Source organism: Rhinolophus sinicus, linkage group LG02, assembly GCF_036562045.2.
Source record: "Rhinolophus sinicus isolate RSC01 linkage group LG02, ASM3656204v1, whole genome shotgun sequence".
Taxonomy (NCBI): domain Eukaryota; kingdom Metazoa; phylum Chordata; class Mammalia; order Chiroptera; family Rhinolophidae; genus Rhinolophus; species Rhinolophus sinicus.
Genome location: NC_133752.1, coordinates 182,506,956 through 182,529,870, shown reverse-complemented (window position 1 = coordinate 182,529,870; position 22,915 = coordinate 182,506,956). Strand labels below are relative to the sequence as shown.

Here is a 22,915-nt window from a genome sequence, read left to right as displayed (position 1 = left end):
AGAGACTCAACAGCTAAATTGCTCTGCCTCAGAGTTAAGAGGTTTTGCTGAAGCTAATGGTAAACCACATTGGCACATAACCAGATTTGTGTTTTAGAAAAACGTTGTTTTAATGGTTCATAAAAGTGTACATCAGAGAAAGGGTGATGCCTTTCTTTCAGAACACTTAGCACAATTTGTACTTATTTCATTTTTATGTACTTATTTCTTGTCTGTCTCCTTTACTATACTGTAGATAACATAAGATTGGAGACGGTTTTCCTGTTCTGTTTACTACCATCACTCTATTACATCAAAGCTCAAGAGATATTTAGAAATACAACACCAGTAATAGCAGCTTATGGCAGTCAATTTTAATAATAATAATAACAGTAGCTATAATTTCCTGGGTGCTTAGTACTGACATGTTTGTCAAGTAAATTACTTTTGAGACACTATCGTGCTTAACTTTCAGGTCAACCCTGTGAGGTAGGACTATCATATTGTCCACATTTTACACATAAGGAAACTGAGTCTAAGAGAGTTTAAATTTTTCCCCCCAAGGTCACAAGGCTAATTACTAGTAGATCTGCTTCTGTGATACTCTGTGTCAATGATACACATTTTCTGACCTTAAAACTCGATTCTGCCATATTTCTTCATAAATTGATATCTGATTACAAATTCTTACTGTTCTTTTTCTCTTTATTTTACTCCTTCACTTTTTGTTAAAGTCTCACAAAAATTCTTTCTGAAAAAAAAAAATCCATTAGTGAACTGTTCTGCTGACAGTTCTGACACCAAATGTATGGGTCTTTTCCACACCAACAATCAGTTCTGACACCAACTGGGTGTCCTACAATCCAATTCAATTCTGACACTAACTACCTGGAGACAGTCCCTGCCCTGTAGGTCCCAGGTTATCACCTGTACTCTGACCAACTGGCTATAATCCAAGGTTTCCCACAACTCCCTTCTCAGGTTCAATAATTTTCTAGTATGGCTTACAGAATACAGGAAAACAGTTTACTTACTATTACAAGTCTATCGTAAAGAATACGACTCAGGAAGAGAAATGGAAGGGGCAGATGGTAAGGTATGGCTTGGAGAGATGGGGGCCCGGTAGGAAGAGAGCATGTAGTTTCCATGTTCTCTCCATCACACATACCCTTCCCCACCAACACCTCGATGTGTTCACAGACCCAGAAGCTCTTCAAAGTCCCATCATTTATGGGTTTTATGGGTGTTCCGTTACAAAGGCATGATTGATGAAATCATCAATCATTCGTGATTGACCTCAATCTCGGGACTCCTCCCCCTCCCCAGAGGCCTGGGATGGGGCTGAAAGTTCCAACCCTCTAACCTGTGGCAACCAGCCCACACCTGGAAGCATCTAGAAGTCCACACAGATTCACCTTATTAGCATAAATGCAGGTATGGTTGAAAGGGGCTTGTAATGAATAATGAAAGATGTTCCTATCATTCAGGAAATTCCAAAAGTTTTAGAAACTCTGTGTCAGGAACTGGGGACGAAAACCAAAAATATATTTCTTACTGTATCACAATAAGTTTTCCTCATGAGAAGCATTATTATTTGCTATTACAAGATCTTAACCAATTGAAAAAAATCCAGACCTCCAGGATTAACTCCTAGCTCTGTCTGTAGTGCCCCAGCAGTTCTAGCTCATTTTCCACTACTTTCCCCCTAGATGTCTTGCGATCTGGAGATACCAAACCACACTCAGTTCCCCAAACCAGTTCTACTCCTTCAGGCATTCAGAAATTTACTTCTCTGTCGTCTAAATGTCCTTTTCTCACCGTCCCCTCCCCTGGTCGGACTACGACTTCCCACTTAACTCTTCATTCATCAGGTAAAACCCGTTAGATGGTAGGTGCTGATACCTTCACTTTACAATCGTGAGACTGAAGCTTAGACAGGGACTGTACCCCCTCTCTCTCTCCTCTTACATTATTTGTGGTCTTTTAACATCTGTACAACTCCCTACCTCCCTCCTTTTGCTCCTGCCACCTCTTTCACCTTGAATCACGTTCCCTCTTACCCTGACCCCAGGAAACCGTGGTTATCCTTCCAAGCCCAGGGGCAGTGCCACCTCATCCACGAGCCTTTCCCAGTTGAGCCTTACCACATTCCTCTGTTCTTTGTAAGCCTCTCCAGGCAATTGCTGTGTCTTAATCATTTTGTATCTCCCATGGAGCTTAGCAAAAGAAACTTGGACTTAGTGGGGACCCAAGTCTTTTTTCGTTGCTGTAGCAGATGGAACCCAACTGATGCTAGCCATAACTCACTCTCTTTTTCACTGTCTATTTTTAGGACTTCAGGGTTGCTCTGGTATTTTAATATTGAAAAAAAAAAAAAGAAAACATTTCCTTGCTAAGCAAGGTCCACTTTGGCTGACCTCAGGAGGAAGGGAGATATAAGTCCATTACATTTAGGTGTTTTATTGTGTTCACCAAAGGATAATGGGGAGAAGAATGCAACAGTATAACAATGAAGGAAGGAAATGAACTAATTCCTGCTTTGGGAGAAGTATACAACAGCTGTGCACTGGGCTGAAGGAGTGTTTTCCAAAAGCAAAACAAAACAAAGAAATGATTAATTATATGCACTGAAGCCAAACTTGAGCACTTTTAACACAGAAAAGGGAACGACCCATCACTGGAGTTATCTCCATGTTCTGAATTTGTAAATGCTGCCTCAAGAACCTAACTATGGGAAGTGTTTCCCCTAAGAGCATAACTAAACATGCTTGGGAGAATATTTTATGTGAGAATCATTAACTTTTCTGTATAGTATTCTAGTCTCTTTGAACTTCAAAGAAAATGAAATGATCAGAGCGCTACTACAAATGACTGAATATTCACCAGGGCTTCTCCAGGGATGAATAAGTACCATTTATGTTGTGAGTGTTTATCTTTTGTGTAACGTATCCCCTCAGGCTCAATAGGATGTCATTCATCATGTAAAGAAATAAGAGTTTGCATATTTTCAAATTGTGTACCCAAATAAAAGCCTGTTGCCATTATGTTTAGTTTATTGCCAAAATTGCACATAACTAACTCTTTAATAAAATATATACAATAAGGTAAGATGAAGAGCAAAATGAGATTTTTCCCTATTTCAATAGACAGAATTGAAATAATGATCAATTTAATTAGGCAAACAGGGCATGCCAATTAGAATAAAAGATTCCCTGAAGCCATGTAAAATACAATGTAGAGAAAGTAATTCTATCTAGCCCCATATGTACAATTGTGGAAGTTAGATAATTACTACATAAATATTCATCAAAATTCTTGTGCGAAACCAGGTACAAGTGAAATAAAGGAAAGTTATACATCAGATTTATATGCTGAGGCAAAGAGAGAGCTAGACCCTGCCCCCCTGGGATGCTCATCACTGCACATCCCAGATCTCACAGAGAAGTGGGGTGAACTTGTGGTCGTTCACTCTCCATGACATCAGCATCTCTGCATGGTGATGATTGAATGTCCGCAACTCCGTCAGGCGACCCAGGAGACAGGCAAAATGTTGAGGATTTTCAGGCTGATGAATCTTGCACAACTTTTGTAGCACATCCAGCAGTGGTTCCTGAAGCTTCTCTACTGCCTCTCTATCCTTTATATATTGTCTGTCTGTTTTGAAGTTTAAAACAAAATCACAAAATTAAAAAGTGGAAAATATAACTTTGGTATAATTGTAACAACGCTAACCTTTTAAAAGTATTACTTACAAATGTTGTGCACTTAAAATGTATAAATGACGTGTTCAACCTGTTGAATTTTTACACACACATATACTCATGTAATCACAACCAGATCAAGATATAGAATATTTACTGCCTCAGAAGCCTCCCTAAATTCTCCTTCCAATCAGCGTCCCCAAATGTAACTCATTTGGTGGATATAAGCATCATTTCTGATGGGTATATTCCAAGAACTGGAATCGCTGGGTACTAGGGCATATCCATGTGTAACTTTAACAGGTACTGCCAGAAAGTTGTTATTTTTTAAATTATAATTTTTATGGTAAAACAAAGTAACAACTACCTTCTGCCTCAATGTCATGTATACAAATGATTTAAGGCTAACATTGTAATTATGTTTTATAATGCATGTGGCATCAGTTACTCCCAAGTAATTAACCAATAAGTATAGAAAAATTTTGTGTCTAAAGGTATTCATTTCAACATTGTTTAAAACAACAAAAAATTGGAAGCATCCTGAATATCCAAACATATGGTAAAGATTAATTAAATGATTATCAATACAATGGAATAAGATATATGCATTACAAAAACTTTTATGAGTATAATTTTTTGATAACATGGGAGAATACTTTTGAAGAAAAGTAAACTTAAAAAAAAAAAAGAGACCAAAAAAAGACAGTACATTCCCAAACCAATGGTTGCCAGATTGGGGGTTGGGAGGCTGGGTGAAAAAGTTGAAGGGACTAAGAAGTACAAATTGGTAGTTATAAAATAGTCATGGAGATGTAAAGCACAGCATAGGGAATATAGTCTATACTATTGTAATAACTATGTATAGTGCCAGGTGGGTACTAGGCTTATCAGGGGGATCACTTCGTAAATTACATAAATGTCTAACCACTATGCTGTACAACTGAAATTAATATAAAATAATATTGAATGTCAACTATAATTGAAAAAAAAAAGACAGTATGTTCTCTATTATGTCAAAAAGTATGTAATTTCATTTAGGTCCCTGCTCATTGGAAAAGCCAATCCTGGCACTAATTAAAATAGCATTCTGCTGAGACTTTCTTTCTTTCTGTTCTCATCTTATGTTTTGCAGCATTTTCCACCTCCTGAAAATTGTTTTTGTTTCTTCATTTATTGTCTTTCTCACCCTAGTAGAATGTGAGCTGCATGTAGCTGTATCCTGCCTGTTTCTTTACTGTTATTTCCCCCAATGTCTAGAACCATGATTATTGCAGAGTAGGTGTTCAAAATGCATTTATTGAATGAATGAGTGTGAGGTTTAGAAAAAAAGGCTAAGAATAAATACACTGAAATGTTAACATGATTCAAGTTGAGTGGTGGGATTATAGGCTATTTTACTTTTTCTTTATGTTTCTGTGTTTTCCAGATTATCTTTAATAAGCATTGTTATGATTATACTAGGGGAAAATGAGCAAATAGCATAAACATAACAGTGTAACATTGAAATTACCTGGAGAGAGGATAACGATTGCTGTAAGCAGAGCATACTCTTCTTGAGTCATTTTCAATTCTGCCACACTTTTATAAAAACTAAACATTGGAGTTATATATTCATCAGAGATACCTATGGGGGAATGTTGAAAAATTGCAGAGGTATAGTAAAATTTTTGAATGACTGAAAAATGTAAAATTACAAACACATCATATATACACACAGATTAATATTTGCACCCATATGCACACATTCAAATAATGACCATACTCGTATATTATATGTCCTGGCCAAAGGCAAAACATTGCAGAGGGTCAGCTAACAAAATCCTCAAAATGTAACCTAATCAATGATTTGTATGTCTTTGATTTTGGCAGTGTCTTTGTTTTAGTCACTACTGTCTGACAATAAAGGATAACGTTCGTGAATTGCCAAAGAATCTCCCAACTTCACCATTTTCTAGATGGGATTTGTTAATCATTTTAATGTTAATATCTATAATCACGGCATAAATAGTGTCTTAAAAAAATAAAAAAAATATATAGTTCTGCAGCCCAGAAGTATAAACACGTCCACTTAATTATGGTTAGGGTTCTTATCAGGGTTATGATCGCTCTCTGAAGTACCAAACCGGTTTTTCCATTGCCTACTAGGCATTGGTATTTGGATGTTCTCTCCAAACTCAACATGTCCAAAGCTAAAGACACCACATCCAGAACTAAACTCTTCTTCTTCCTCCACCCCTTCATCTTTCTTCAATCCACCCCTTTCCTAGTGTTACCATTCTCAGTGATGGGTATCCCCACCCACTCAATTGCCCCACCTGGACAACTGAAATTCAGCTTCCCTCTCTGTCAGGTGCCAAGTCCTGGGATTAGCCCCGCTACCTCTCACTTGGGGCTCCCTCTCCCCTCCACTGCACCTGGAGTTGACTATTTTATGTCTTTACTTTCTTTCATCTGTAACATTGCAATTGCCTTCTCGCTGGTCTTCCTATCTTCAGTTTGGTCCCCTTCAACCCATCACCTTTCTAAAACTCAAATCACATCCTATCCTGACTCCCCACTTCTTACGAACTTCAAAAACTCTCAATGGCTTTTGGCATAAATGTTCTTTCTTTTTACATAGGAAACTCCAGGACCTTTCCCCTACCTACCTTATCACCCATTACTCACCCACATGGTAATAATAGGAGCTCACTTTTACAGAGTACTCATTATATATTAGGCACTATTCTAAACACTTCTTATGGTATAATGCATTTAGTCTTTCTAGTACCCCATGAGACAGGTACAGAGAGGTCATATAACAGGCCCAAAGACACACAGCTGGTGAGAGGTGGAACCAGGAAACCAATATTCAAACCAAACTGGCAGGTTCCAGCGTGCTGGCTCTTAGCTGTGACTAAGCTGCATGACCTTTCTTTCACACAGCCTTTACTCCAGCCGTGTTCAGCCATTACAGGTCCCTAAACAATTCTCATTGTCCAGTTTTTGTACGTGTTGTTTTCTCTACTTGGAATATCCTCTTCCTTATCTAGCTTACTCCCCTTTATAAGTTAAGACTCCTTTGTGTCACTTCCAACACTCATTCAACAAATATTACTTTAGTGCCTGTTCTGCTCATGGATCCATGCCAGAGGGGCTTTGACTGGGGAATGTGGAGACAGAGAAAAAAAAGAGAGAGAGACTGTGATGTGACTTATGGATAAGGTAAGATGAGCATGAGTTCCTAGGATTGGTTCAGGCTAGAGTAGACGGCTCTATTCCATCCCAAACCAGACCTAGAGCCATAGACTGAACCAAGTAAGGATAAAATTGGCTTCCAGATTCTAGAAAGTATAAGTATCATCTAATATTACACTTCACAGAGTCAGAAAGTCTAAATCCTCACCTTTAGAAAGAACCTAAAGAATTGTCCCCAACGGAATCGTTGGCCTTTCTCTCATTAGTCAAAATACCACACTTTTCTCCTCTTTGACTTTTGATTCTTTCAGTGATTCCAGTGGGCTCTCTAACAACAGTGTCTTTGCTGAGCACCTTGGGGATTACATCACGGGGAATACTGCCCTCTATCCAGTGGTGACACACTCAACTGAACACCCACAACCGAAGCAGATACAACTTCAAAATGCAGAGGTTGGAGTGTGAGCCTGGGAATACCAGTCCTGGTTTCCGGCAAACATAGGAGGCAGTAAGCCAGCTCTGATTTTGAAATCTGACCTATGACTTGATCTGGGCACATAATAAACTCTTTATGTCTCAGTTTCCTCATCTGTGAAATGTGAATTATAACGATAGTATTACATGAGATAATACATGTAGGGGGCTTAGCACCACGCCTGCCGCACGGAAAACACTTCATAAAAGTTAGAGCAAATATCATAATAAGAGCTATTATTATTGTTATTCAGGAGACTTGGATCAACACATTCGGTCTGTCTTAATCCCAGGTCATCTAATCTTAGATTAAGCTCATGAACTTTTGTGTTTTCAAAACAATGTTTCATGTTTGTTTTGTTTTTACATTCTGCAGTTTCCCAGAGATGAACACCAATGGGCTGATCAGGGGTTTGCCTCAGAATTTTCTGGGTTTTAAGGCTAAGCTAAGATCTGTATTTTCTTGGTGAGGTTGTTCTTTTTCACCTTCAAACAGTGGCAGTCTTCAGCATTTGGGGACTACACCAATCAGTTGTGCTTACCTAAAATAATAATTCACGACTGTGCCATTTAATTTAATTTAATTTTTAAGGAGGGCACAGCTCACAGTGGCCCATGCAGGGATCGAACTGGCAACCTTAGCGTTATCAGCACCGCGCTCTACCCAACTGAGCTAACCAGCCACTCCAGTACCATTATTTTAAATAGTACATGAGGATTTGGGGACAACATTAAAGGCAGATGATCTGAAAATATTTAATTTTTAGAAATTTCTTTGACTACCTAATTTCCTATTGTATTTGTCTTTCTAAATCCCCACTCTTCCTCCAAAGATGTTACCTCCACTAGCGATCTAATTGTAGTCGATAATTGAGGGGGGGAAAATAGGTAAATAGGTAGAAATTTTTATTATGATTGTTTACCTTGTTCATGTTGTAAAGGCCAAACGTGAATATCGAGAAAATGCAGAAAACAAATAGGAAAGTTTTTGAAAAATAATTTTCCTAAAGGGTAGACCAAATAGAAATCTGCTTTTGGAATTAGAGTCAATAATCAGAATTAACCACACTAGCATAAACAAAGGGATGTGTGAAGTGCTTATGAATCAGTAATTTCTAACATAAAAAATATAACAATAACATCATCCTGAAGGGGCAGTCTTTTCCTGTTTTCCTGCTTCCTCCTCGCCCAAGGTTTGCTTCATTTTGACTCTTACTATGCCCAATTAGCTGATTTTTGGTCACAAGAGGGAGCTATTTTCTAATTTAATCACAAAGACTACCCTGGCAAAGTCTAATGTGGTAAAAAAAAAAAAAAAAAAAAAAAAAAAGTTATTACTACTCTGTTTCATTTCTTTATAAGAGGTATGATTGATAAATTGTTTCATGACCAGAAATATTCTTTCGAAGAATATAAATAATGAATATTTAATAGAATCTACACTATATTGTGTTAAGTTTTATTTAAAAAGTGTCTTTTATTTAACTTCCTAGTTTTAATTGAGGACAAAGATAAACCAGAGGCGTGTGTGTGTGTGTGTGTGTGTGTGTGTGTGTGTGTGTGTGAGAGGTGTATTATATACAAGTGTTCATATTATACAAAGGATCCTTCTTAGGCTAGGACACCCAACCCATGTTTCAAAGCCAAGTTCAAATTGCTTTCTCCCTGGAGCTTTCCCTGTCACAGTGTAGCAGAATTAGTTGCTCCCTTCTTTATGTTCAATTCTATTGTGCCAGCCACAGTTCTCTCCCTCCCATCAGAGTGTGAGATACCATATAAATTTTATGAGAACAGGAACCAACTGCTGTATTCCAAGTACCTGGCACACTGTCTGACCAATAAAAGGTACTCCATAGATGCTTTTTCTTCATCTCTATATCCTTAGTAACTAGCATCCTGCTGGAGACATGGTAGGAGATTAACAAAATGTGTTTTAAATTAGTCAATATTACATTTTGCTAGTTCCTTGTGATGAAGGTGACATAGTTATGAGATGTGATGGGGAAAGGATGTCATTAAGACGATGGAAACATTCTTGTGGTGCTAAGAGATTAGACCCTGACCTCTATTTCAACTGCTAAACTCTACTCAGCATCATTTGTGTCATACTGTTTAGCAATTCAAAAATTGCTTTCAATATAAAATATTTATATAATATTTCAATATAAAATTTCAATATAAAATATTGAATACTACTTTCAATATAAAATATATAATTGAAAATATTTAATAAATAACATATTTCCTGTTAGTCCTAGTGGCTAAAAGTTATCAGGTCAAATTAGATCTCACTAGTGCTTAGGAGTTGCCAGGGTTTGAACTGTCAAATTCCAGATTCATCTCAACAAAATTCACCAATTTTTGAACACCTAGTATGCGCCAGGTACTGTGATAGTGCTGGGAAAAGTCCTCAAACAGTTGACAGATTAATGAAGAGGCAGATACATAAATAAACATATAATGTCCAACACTAGACAAGTATAACAGGCTTAGGGAATACAGCTCAGGGCCAACGGAAATATTAACTCTTGTATTACTGTAATACTTTCTCTTATTTTGAAAAAGTTTCTTCCTATGATTTGAGTCCCAAATTTGTCCATGCCAAAAGTATCATGTGGCCACTTTGAAAAGTAAAACAAGATGTGTTAAGAATTCTAAACTTTAACTTAAGCATTTATCTTTCTTATAAATATTCTGTTTGTTTCTTTACATGTCTAACGTTTCTTTCAAAGACAGAATTGGAACCGATAGCTTACATCTGTATAAAGGGCACTCCTGGGATGCTGCTAAACACCCAACAATGCACAGGGGAGCCCCCCCACAACAGATAATTATCTGGTCCAAATGTCAGTGGAACCAAGGTTGAGAAATCCTGCTCTAGAAGAAGGACAATGAATAGTGTCCTATATGTGATGAATCCTGCAGTAAATGTTTGTGAAAAGGTACAGTAAGGTGGACTTATAGGAAATCTTTCTATCCAACAAATATACATTGAATACTCGCTTTGTGCCAAGAACTGTATAGTTGTTGAGGGTATGGAGATGAGAATACATGGTTTTTGCCCTCCAAGAACTCACAGACTAGTAAGGAAGGTGTACAAGAAAATGATTCCAAATCAATGGGCAATGTAATAAGGACTATAAGAAAGGCATTTGCAAAATGCAATTGGAGCACGAAGGAATGCCTGCCTTCCTGTGTGAGTCTAATAGGTGAGTCAGAAAGGCTTGCAACGTTGACCATTGAATCATGGAGGATGATTAGAAACTTGTCAAGCCATAAAAGAATGGGAAAGGCATTCCAAGATATACTGGGAGTGCCAAGAAAATGTATACACATGACTTGAGTTCATCTTTTGTTATCGGTATATATTGAGTATTATGATTTTAATACAGTTTTTTTCCTTTCTTAAAATGTGTATACATTTTTTGGCACCCTCTGTATAGCCGTTATAATAATATAAAAATAGAAAGTGCAAAGATGTGAAGGAATGAGAGAGCAACCATGTGTAGGACTCATAAGTACCTTAATATTGTTAGAAAATAATATTTATGAAGCTGAAATGGTAGTAAGTGCTAGATTATTGAGGACATCAAATGCCACAAAAGTGGTTTTAGTTCTTATATAATAGGGTACCTTTGTAACATTCTGAGCAGATGTGACATGGCCATAGAGATACTGCAGAAAGATCTTTCTAGCAGTAATAAGAAGGAAGGTTTGGAGGGATTGAGACAAGAAGCAGAGAGAACTGTGAAGACACCAACGCAATAACTACATGAAAAGTGGTGAGGAACTTGCAGGTTACAAAGATGTCATCAAAAAGAAAAAAATCTTGCTTACAACATAAGTTTCAGAACTTGATTCTACAAGTTTCAGAAAAGTTCAAAACTGAAGTTTTCCACCATGAGATCTGTACAGTTAAATATGCATGCCTCTAGTTCATAATAAGATACTTTACCCAAATATCAACCACATATTGTGAAAATAAAAAGCCTCTAAACTCACATGCTGCTTAGTATTTTATTATCTATAATGATGGTTCCGTTGATTAATATTTATGAATTTGCTTCTCCCAGTAGATTGTTTGGAACATTGCCTTTTTCACACGCCACATTAAAAACCTGATCTTGCAAGATGACCTTTCAGAATAACTTTTCATTCTTATGCAAATATAATACATTCTTACTTCTATTATACACTTAATTCCACAGTAACATAATGTCTCAGTTACCCTGTTTATGCCTACACAACCCTTTAAAGAATATAATGTGAAATTACTTTTCTTGTTCTTCAAATTCATACCCTTTTGTTTGCTATTATTAAATACCAATTACATGCACAAAGATACTGACTCCTGAGATATATTTACTTAATGAGGGTTACAGCGTTTACATATGTTAATTAGGCTTTAGAACTTATATCTGATACAACCTGTGGTTGAGTTGTTTCTACATAATTCGAGTGCATTTTTGTATTCCTAATGTAGTATTATGAAAAGTCGGTTTTTAAGCTTGAGTTTTTATTAAAAATAGGATTTATCATACCAATACCATAAAATATGATAAGACTGAAAGAGACTTGCCAACACTGACTGAGTTTACATTTTAACATTAAGGATATTAGCAATATATCCTCACAGACCAAGCAAGCTGTTTTGTTAATTTCGAATATAAATAACCTCTGAAATTTATAGTATTTTGTGGCCTTTTTTGATCCCCATAACAGACAGAAATGAAACATTTAATTCAGTGGGTGTTTCTCAGGCTGACAATATATCTTGCGATTTTGCAATGGTTTGCTTTCACGTATATTATCTTGTTAGTATTCCCAATGGCCTCTGAAGGTGGGTGCTACACTCCTATTTTATAGAGGGGAAACGGGCTTAGAGAGGCTAGATGACCTGCCATGGTCATACAGTTAATTAGCAGAGTGCCAGGAGGTGAACGCAGCTGTTCTCAAAGCCCAGCACTCTTTCTATATGCAGCTGTCACTCCCTAAGACCTACTAATTGCCCAATATCTGCTGGCAAGGAATATAAAGACCAGTAAGATATAGTTCCTGCCCTTTGGTTGAGAGAAAAAGTACAAGCAGCAGCTAGCAATTTGAAATGGCTTTTAAGTAAATGATAAAATGAATAGAAACAGGTCAGCGAAAGGAGACATTCTTATTAGAGTGATGAAAAAAAAACAGATTTCAAGAACACGCTGGGGTTCAAGAAAATGTGGTCCAGCCCCAGTAGAATGCTAGCCCATTGCTGCCCAATGGAGGAATCCTCCAGTGGGCAACTTTGATTTGCTTTCTCCCCAATGGCCTAGCTGAGACTTTCTAAATACTGGGCTGTGGCTCTTCCTACCCAATCCTTTCTTGCTTCTCTCCTTTCACAGGTGTTAGATCAGCATGGTGGTATTAAATTATCTTTGCCTTCACCGGCTTTCTCCCCACTTCTTATTCTTCGGAGGCATTTCCCTCAGTCTCTTGCACACACCATCTTGGTGTCTGCTTCATGTAGGACCCATGTTCATACAAACACTTAGGATAGAGCCTCACACATAGTCAATATTGAATAATTGTTGGCTTTTGGTACTATAATTAGCAGATCCGTGCATTATGCACATAAACACTCACAATTTTCTTCTTAGTTTTCTAATAAACTTTTTTTGGGAAAAGTCAGTTTTCCCTCTCAGCTGAACCAGTGTGAAAAGGGATTTCCCCCATTTCAGCCAGGCTGAAGGGACCTGGTACTGCCCTAGTAATCATCACGGAAATGGCAGCACCTAACTTAGCTTAGGATCCAGGAGATTGATGGAGCCAGGCAAAAAGAAAAGAATAGAAGATGAACAGGAGGGAGGGAGGGAGGGAGAGAGAGAGAGAGAGACAGAATGAACAGCTGCTGGATAATTCCCCTTCTCATAGAAACATTTCATTTCATATGGCAGAAATTGCCCCCCCCCTTTTTTGTCTGGCACTTCAATCAACTTTAAATGATTCATCTTTGAGGAGGAGGAGAGAGATTAGAGCAGAGCTTCCCTACTCAAACTGTCTTTCCTTTTCTTACACTCAAAAGCAAAAGAAGTGTCTGTCCCCAAAATTAATCACTACAGGCAAGATCTGGAAAAGACTTTTTGTTGATTAGTTGTCAGTGTGATATTCAGGGGAAGAACCATCTGAAAATTAAATAAATGGACGAGACTCATAGCTTCAGACAAACTTCATTCACTCATTCCACAGATGTTTGTTGAGCACCCGCTCCAAGCCAGGCATGTGCTAGGTACCTGGGATAAAATACTGAGTCAAAAAGAGGCAGCCCCTGCCTACACTTTTAACATCAAAATCCAGGTGAGACGGTAGAACAAATATTAAAGTTTGACATGATTTCAAAAAGATCAAACTAGTTATGGGGTCTATTTCAACTTGCTTTTTACCAAAAAAAAATAAAAAATGGACATATGGCTAATAAGTAGCAGAGCCTAGACTCAAGCCAGGTTCTTAATCACCATTGTTCCTTGATGCATAAACCAAGCATACATCAACTATAGTAGGATCCTTTGATACTTAGAGAGATCTATCTGTAAAATCAAAAGTATTTTATCACATGAGTCATCATCCCTTCTTATTTTATTAGTTTTCTTTTTATAAATTAGATATGACTCATTGTGGGGACAGAGCCAGCAGTGCAGTTTCCAGGCTCTCGGCCTCACATGGAAAGGTGCTGGCTCAGGTAGTAAATGGCCATCAACTGTGACTGGATGGCAATCAGCTGTGGCTAGTTGGCCGTAAGCTGTAACCAGTGAGCTATTGGCCACTAATATAACTGCTGTGGCTACGCTAGCAGAAAATGGGGGGCTAGCAAGAAGATGGTGGCTGAGCCTGCAAGCGGTGCAGTTGAGAATTGTGTGGCTCCTGTTTCCTGTTTCTCCAACCCAGCCGCCAGCGAGAGTATAGTGGTATAACTCCCCTACCTATGGCTTTGTGGGTGTTCCTTTTTGGCCTCACCATGTCCTGCATTCTTATGTGGGGAGCGGGACCAGAGACCCTGCAGGGTCTCCAGCATGACACTCATGGATTTTCTTAAACAGAGCACTGTCACAGTCTATGGAAACCAGGGCCAAATAGCTGACCAAGTTAACCTGGAGAGGCTTTATCCATCACAGGCTGAAGCCACAACACTCTTCTGCATAGAGAGAGAATCACCAACTTGACATTCAATAGCCTGAGCAAACAACTAAATTCATACACATGAAAATTCAGTAGCTTGCAAAGAAAAAATTCAATAGTTTGCATCCCTTAACTCTTTCCTAAGTCGAATTGTCAATTAGTAATTGCAATTTTTTTAGAATCAAGATACTTGCCCACTGATTAGTAACTCCTTATTTCTGCCTCCTAATCAACGGGCATAAAGTTTCAGTTAAGCAAGATGAATACGTTTCAGAGATCTGTTGTGCAAGATTGTACCAATAGACAATGACACCATATTGTATACTTACACATTTGGTAAGAGGGTAGATTTCGTGGTCAACGTTCTCACTACCATAAAATAAAATAAAATTTAAAAATCAGGATACTTAAGTAGCTGACCAAGTGACGGACTAAACCATCAATAAGAAAAACTGATCGAGAAGACTTGACTGAGAAAAATTGATTAAGAAAAGCAGAACTGGATGATGCGTTGGAGGTTCCCTGTTTCAACTCTTCTCCCTTACCCCAAGCCTCTTGGACAAACACACACACACACACACACACACACACACACACACACACACGGTATAAATTAAGGGCCAGAACAGGTAAGTGATAAAACCTGTCCAGGACCAGAATCCACATTTCTCGACAATATAATGTCTTTCAAAGGGAGAAAAGCTACAATAATATATTTCTGAGCTTGTTCTCTTCCTCTGCATTTCTCCCAGCACACATCTTGCCTTCTACCAGTTGTCTTCCTTCCTGGTGTATCCTAAGGTGGCTGGCAGATTTGTAAAGCATACTTTGATGTTTTCCCTCCCACATTCAAAAACTTTCAATGTCTCCCCATTGCATAGGAAATAAAGAATAAAATCTTTAGCCCAGCATTCAAGGCTCTTGATCCTTTGGTTCTGACTTTTTTTTTCATTTCTCTTTAATGTAATCTTTAACCCAATCAAACTCAACTATTCACTCCTCTTTGTGTGCCTAACCTGAGGTTTCTTGCCTCAGTTCTTTGCTCTTGCTGGTCCTTCTTTCCTTTCCTGCATCTCCACCCTGAGTGTTACATCAAATATCACTCAAATGCCGATAGAAACTTTCCAGGCCCCTCCTAACTAGAAGCCATCTCTTTCTCAGTGCTCCTCTTTCACATTTTATTTTAATTATCTCTGTACAGTTCATCTCCCCCCCAACACTAGACTGTAAGCTTTCCTAGGGAAAGGAACAGGCCTGATTCCCGTCTTCAAGAGCATCATAGTACCATTCCTTAAATAGTTGGTAAATTAATAAATCAATCGGTATATAAGAATGTGTTTTTTAAATCTACCAATGATGCTAATTATGCTTTCCATTTTTGACTAAGAGGAGACAACATAATGATTATGAGAAGGCTGCTTTTAAAAATTAATTTTTACTTTTTCAATTATTTTATTTATATCAAGATGAAAAGCTACCTGAAAACTTGTCTTACGATCTCTATTCTAAAATACAGATTTTATGAGTATTTAAACTTGTTCTAGTCATTTATAGACTAATAATACTTTAGGAAAAAAGAGCTTCAGGAGTTATCTCATGTCATTCATACCCACTCCCAATCCATATATAAAATCTCTAGGGAAAATAGGAATATATTCTATGTATCTCCTAGGATATATTACATAGAATTTCTGGCAATCCATTCTGATGTCTCTCATTTTTTTTTTTTTACTATTATTATATCACAATTTTTCCCATCCCTCCAGCCCCCCACTTCCCTCCCTGCCACCCATGATAACCCTCAGCTTGTTCTCTGTATCTATGGCTTTGTTTCTGTTTCTGCTTTGTTTTGTTGAGACTTTCTGATGTCTCTTGAACCTCCCCGTCGCAGCATTACTAATAATAAGTTAAACTGAGTTACTCATTCTATTATTTCATTTTGTCTCATGAGAGGCAGTGCAGGATAGTGTTTAAGAGACATGGCTTCCTTATCTATACAATGGGAACAATGATAGTATTTATTTCATAGGATATTTTCAAAGATTTGAAGAAATCATATACATAAAGTATTTAGAACAGTGTCTAAAACTTAGTAAATGATGTATAAATGTTGCTATTATTATTACTTATTTTTCTTTGAATAGAAATTGATGATAGTTTGATACATAGGCATTCATAGCTGAAGGTTTTTAATAAATGTGTCTTTTTCTGGACTGAATAATCCCAGCCCCTTGATGCTATTTTTTTAATCAAACTAATTTTACAATTCTTCTTGTGCTCCTTCATCTCAGTGCAATGAAGAGGGTTTTTTTATTTTTTATTTTGCTATTGCAACAAGGATTTTTGAACCAACATATCATTTTAGAGCCATTCTCCATGGTAATCATGATGCGCATATAATGTTGCATAAGATAGGCAGGAGCCCTGCCTTCATGGGGTGTACAAATGCTTACTTGTGGAAACAAACTCTTTTACCATCAATGAAGTCACTTACCGCTCTTTCGAATTCTCTCTTCCAATAGGTCAGCATGTCCAGCTGGAAGTTTCTTATTGAAAATCTCAGCTGAACGGAGAAACATAGCTTCAACTGCAGACCCTTTCAGCAAAGCAATCTGATCTTCATGGTCCAATGTTTGAAATCCTAGATGAAGACGATCATCCAATCAGCATCAAGGAGTTGTAAATGCTGTATAATAATATTTTATCATGCTATCACCCCCATTGATAAAACATTTCCATACAATGATTGTGTAGTTGTCTTAAGATTAGGTAGTCAAGTTGAGTCAATAAGTATCTATTGTTCTCTTCCATATAGAAGCTGATATTTATCTTTATTGAGTAGGATTTGTTGAAAAAGTTGGGCAAAAGAGGACATCAAATATCACAAACCAGAGAAATCTTTATGTGTATCTAGAAGTCGAAAGGAATATTTGGCAAACTCATGAATCTTTAATCAACCTGGAGAATGGGTAGCATGTCAAAAAAAACCCATCAAGGTCTTGTTGACGTATCTTCTCTGAGCTCAGCACTGCACCATGCAGAGCGGGGAAAATCAGAGAAATATGGGGGGAAATTGGCAATTTAAAGGAATATAACATCATCTGGAAAATCCAAAGTCCTTATCCAGGCTTATATGCTTATATGCCTCCAGCAGCCTCTCTAACCTTTTCTCCTCCTCTTCCTTCCCCTCACTCATTGCACTGGAGCCACACTGACCCTTCGCTCTGTTGTGAACACACAAGCCTGCTTTTGCCTCAGGGGTGAATGCTCCTCCCCAGCTAGCACCATGGTGCACTCCATCACTGTATGCTGCCCTCTGCTTCAATGTCACTCTCCCTAAAATAGTACTCCCTAGCACTCACTAGTCCCTACCTGCTTTATTTTTATGCACGGAACTTACCACCACCTGACATGTTATTATAGATTTGCTTATTTGTTAATTGTCCACCACCTCTACTGGAGGGTAAACTTCTTGGGGGCAGATTTTGCCTGTTATGTTCACTTTTGTATCCCCAGTGTCTAGCACATAATTGGTACCCAAGAATTATTTGTTGAATAATTGAATGACTGAAGGAATGAATGGAAACAAACACAAGCTAGTGTGTACATGTGTATACACACCACAAATAGAGATAACATAATGCCGTCAGAGTCTAAATGGCTTAGAAAAGTATTAAGTAGCAATGGGAGTTTAGAGAAGAGAGTAATGCTAAGGATCAAGAAGTAATGTCACTATTCTTGAGAATCAAAGCACTCCTTTGAGGGCGGGAGACATGCCAGGTCTCCAGCACCCTGGACAGGTCCCAGCACAGGTTATGTGCAATGAACTGCAGAATGGAAAGACTCAACCCGGTCCGTCACAAAACACTTTTTCATTATTGGTATTACTGTTATTACTCTGAGTAATAATGTCATCTCTATAATTATTCTTAGAATATTTTTTTCTTTCTCAAATATTTTTGTTTAGCCTTTTCTTTCTTTATTGAAAAAATATCTCCTTCTGCTGTATTCCTTAAACACACATTCATTGTAGTCTTTCTCTTCCTTGGGAACCAGGCCAGACACTGGGAGTGAAGAGGTGTGTAAGTACTGCCATTGCTTTCAGAAGAGCTGCTTTCTTGTGAGCAAGATTTTTTTTTTTAATTTTCAACAATTTCTTGGTTCAAGACCAACTGACCATTTGAACTGAAAAATCTTTTCCCTTAAACAACCCAAAACATCATATTTCTCCCTTTCCAATGTCTCCTCCCACAGTTTTTACTCCTGTGTAATCTTGTTTGTGATCAAGATTGCCTTACGCTTAATTAGCATAGAACAAATTAAGTTCCTCTTTCATTGTTAATAAAGAAATGAGAGAATATTAATGTTTCAGTGATAAGGAGAACTTTCTCCCCACATTTTATGAGTTCTATGTAGGCTTATGTCTATCCATGACACATTTAATAAAATAATGGCATAAAGCTTTCAAAAGAAGGCAAATTAACATGTCTAATTAAAATTCTATGTCGGAAGTTACCTTCTAGTTTAATATTACAGTGTTATGATCCTATACAAGGTATTTATTATACTTTTCTAGACCACGGGATTCTAATGTACTAATATGTTTTAAAACACTGAAACAACTTAAACCTATTGGCTTAGATTGCTTTGAAATTGTATCTGAAAGAATTGGGGGCTGGGAGATAAAAATCTTGCATTCCAGTTTCTGTACTGGCACCATATCAGAATGACTGTGGATAAATCCCTCTCTCTCATCCCACATATGATGAACACTTGTTCATCAAGTCTTATCACTCTTCTCTCTCTCTCTCCACTACTGTTTTATTTCAAATTCTCTTGCCTGGACTGGTGTGGAAGCATAGTAACTGATCTTCTTGCCTCTAGTGCCTCCCTGTTCAAATCCATCTTACGCAAACCTGATAAAGCCATATCTCTATAACATACATCTCATCAGTTTCCTGTCAAAAAACAAAAGCCATCAAAAACTCTTTACCATCCAGGGAAGAAGAATTAAATTCCTTAGTTAGGCCTAATCAGTGTGGTACCAGCTTACCTTGTGTCTAACCAAGGAGCCACATGGTTATAGCCACACTGAATTTTCTCTCCCATCTCTAATAATTCTATTCCTGTTCATGCCTCATTATATTTTCACAGGTAGATCTCTTGACTTGGAATGCCCCTTCTCCTCCATGCCACCTGAAAAACTGCTTTCTCTTTTAGACTCAAGACAAATATGATTCTCTCAGCAGCCTCCCTGTCTCTCTTAGATACAATTAATAATTACTTCCTGTCTATTCAGCACTTTGCACATCCTTTTTTTATTATAGCCTTTAATCACCCTCCTTGAATGTAACAGCTCGGCACTTAATAGAGAGTAGGCATCAACACATACTCATCATTAAAGGAATAAATAGATGAATGGCAACTTTGCAAAGTCTCAGTTTCTTAATCTATCAGTTTGGAAGAATTATTATAAATGATTTTAAATGTCCTATCTGGTTCTAACTTTTCATGTCTATAGTAAACACATTAAATCAGATGTAAGATGATTACCATTTTGCAATGAACAGATCTGCTTCTCTCAATGTCACAAGAATATTGCACAATGTAGCAGAGAAGTAGCTACATGTATAAATACCTGGCAATTTTTTTGTGAATTCTACGAGAATCTGTACATGACTGGTAGCCATTTCAGTTAAAATGAGAAAATTTTCTTCTGCACTGAATTCTTCTTTTAACTAAATTTTAAGAAAAAAGCAAATGATTAGTATGTAGATAAAAATATAAAGCTGTATAAAATCATTAGACTAAAGAACCAGATTTAGACAATAACATTTAAAGACCCAGCTCATATTTTTCAGATCCTTGGAGAGCAATTACTGTTACCAAACTAGATATGAGACTTCTTACTCATTAGGCGTTTAATGCTGCTAAAAGTTTAAACGTATGGTAAATTCTCGGCTCTAATCATTTCAAAGTACCATATTTATATATAAATTCCAGCTCCAAGACAGTAAAAGCCCCAGAAAGTATTAGCTTTAAACCCATGTATGTTCATATATTGTACGTACAATTTTATTTGTTATTTCCTGAGGCATCCTCTGTTTGCTATATGAATCCATAATATAATGTAGAAGATTCTGTTGATCTGGGGTGAGTTCAGTTTTCTCCTACACTGGCAAAAAAATAAAAGGTGTCAGGGAGGTTGGTCATAAGGCATTTTTCTTATACGTATGCACATTCATCTGGAGTAAAGCAATATTACATATTGTTGAAAAAAGCCGTAAGTACGGCAGGAACTATGCACTGTGACGTAATGCGTAATCATTTTCTATGGGTCCCTTAAACAAGCCAAATCATATTTCACTAAATTTGTCCTAAGTTATTCATTTTCCTAGTTGTAAAATAGAGAAAACAAAATATTCCTTTCATGTATTTCTTGGCAATAAATAATAGTCTGTGTCTGACGCCTATTGAGCCCATTCATAGAGAAGATCGGTGCAAGTTCAAAGTTTAATCATAACTAAGGGAAAGCTCCCACATGTGAAATGGAGAATCCATTTAAGGGTGTTCATATAGAGCAGAGGCTGACAACTGTGGCCCATGGACCGAGCCCACCTGGTTTTCTAAATCTGTTGGAACACAACCACACTCCTTTGTTTATGTGTTATTGGCGCTGCCTTCACACTGAAATGGCAGAGTCGAGTAGTTGTGATAGAGACCAGGTGGCCAAAGCCTAAAATATCTGGCCCTTTAGAGATGAAAATTTGCTGACCCCTAAAGGATTAGAGTCATCAATCGGGACAATTTAGATTCTAAATATCTCTCTTCTCTTTACTAGTATCTTTGAAAAATGTGAATAATTGTCTCAACTCTTTGCTTCCTTCTAGCAAAGTGGTACTGATGAAGTGCTATGGCGAAATAATGCTTTCATATAAAATGCTTTCATTCTGAAATGAGTATAAAACCAAAATGTGGATGAAGTTTCCTTTGTCACTAGTATAATAAATATTGAGAAGGGTGTGGCTTGAACAATCATGGATTATTGGTTTTTCAACTAAGGGCAAATTAAAATTCCTCCAAATGCCCTGTGCATTATCACAACGTGTTTAGCGCATCATCCAAGATGCTGTTCTTCTACTTGGTCCCAAGTTGCTGAAAGGATTTGTGGAGTTATTTGTGACCTCGGGGAGAAGGGCTTTTCTCTGTCGGTCCATTGATATATGTTCACTGTTTCAGTGATAAAGGCTGAAACATGGATAAAGACTAACTCACAAGCCTCTATTGAATCCACACCCTTCCCAGTTTGAGCCTCCCATCTCAATGACAGGGGGAAAACATGGTCATAAAACTCGGTTTGAAAAATCCATTTTGTACACGGGACCATTTCTACTGGCAACCTCTGGGTAGTAGAAGTGGAATGGGGAGAGGGAGGAGAACTTCCACTTTTTTACTTTACACGCTGCTATGATTTGATTTTTCACACGGCAGTATGTACTCGCATTACTCTCTTGATTAAAAAGAAGTCCGCTTAAGGGACAATGGAATGAAACCCTGCCCACAGAGCTGTGGCTGTCATTTGAAAGGCTCCCGGCGGCCAGATCACTCCCCCAGACGCTCCGCTGCTACTGGCTCTGGCAGTCACCGTCGCCGGTTATTACCCTGCATGACTTAGTTGTCGAGGTCACTTGTCGTAAGTCCCGTCCTTCGCTGTCTTCATTACTGGTCTGATCTGCATGCTGCTTCACGTTTTTTCTCAGTCGTTTCGATTTACATTGAATTTCAGTTAACAAGCCTGAAAAAATAAACAGAGAGACTTAACCACCCATGGAAAGTAGTGGTGGGTGCATGGTCATGAGGCAGCTGACAGGCAGTTGACTCATCAGAGCTCCTGTGCAACTTGGCACAGAGCCAATCCTCGTCCTCCTGATGTTTTAAGCCTTGGCCTTCAATAAGAAATTTATTTTCTGTGAGTCTCGTGAGTTTCTGTTTCTACAATTCTAAAACAGGAATAATATCTACCTTGCAGAGTTTTGTGTCGATTAAAAGTAATCATGACACTTTTTTAAAATGAGCATTACACAAAGGATTTGTAATGCCAAAGCATTGTACAAATGTAAGGTATCCAGTGAATACAATGGTGAATGAAACTCCCCATCGACCAGAGGATCTTGAAAGCTAGTGGTTCAAAACACAGTATTACTATTATTTTTCCTTCATGTTTACATAGCTGTACCATAAGTATATTCAGTTTCCCATTAAATACGTAAGTACATTTGTTGAGTAAAACAAATGTCAAGATCCCTCAGAAAAAAATTTTAAATCCAGTTAATTTTCAGAACTGTATAAATTATTGAGAACAGAGCTCAGGGGACTTTGAAATTTTCTTTTGAATAATCAGACATCATCATTAATTTACATTTAAACAGAAC

At 37.6% G+C, this 22,915-nt stretch overlaps 1 protein-coding gene across 8 annotated transcripts in view; it reads right to left on the bottom strand.

Annotated features, from left to right (window-relative positions):
- Positions 1–3,014: 3,014 nt before the first annotated feature.
- The window catches only part of NR1H4 (nuclear receptor subfamily 1 group H member 4), a 67,669-nt gene continuing 47,768 nt past the window's right edge, over positions 3,015–22,915 (bottom strand). For all 8 annotated transcript variants that reach the window (XM_019732179.2, XM_074326209.1, XM_019732178.2 and 5 more), the window contains 6 exons: positions 22,145–22,278; positions 20,555–20,653; positions 20,122–20,221; positions 16,978–17,124; positions 5,191–5,304; positions 3,015–3,633 (listed from right to left, as the gene is read on the bottom strand). In XM_019732179.2, the coding sequence (XP_019587738.1) occupies positions 3,395–3,633; positions 5,191–5,304; positions 16,978–17,124; positions 20,122–20,221; positions 20,555–20,653; positions 22,145–22,278 (833 nt within the window). In that variant the 3' untranslated portion in view covers positions 3,015–3,394. The remainder of the gene's footprint in view (positions 3,634–5,190; positions 5,305–16,977; positions 17,125–20,121; positions 20,222–20,554; positions 20,654–22,144; positions 22,279–22,915) is intronic.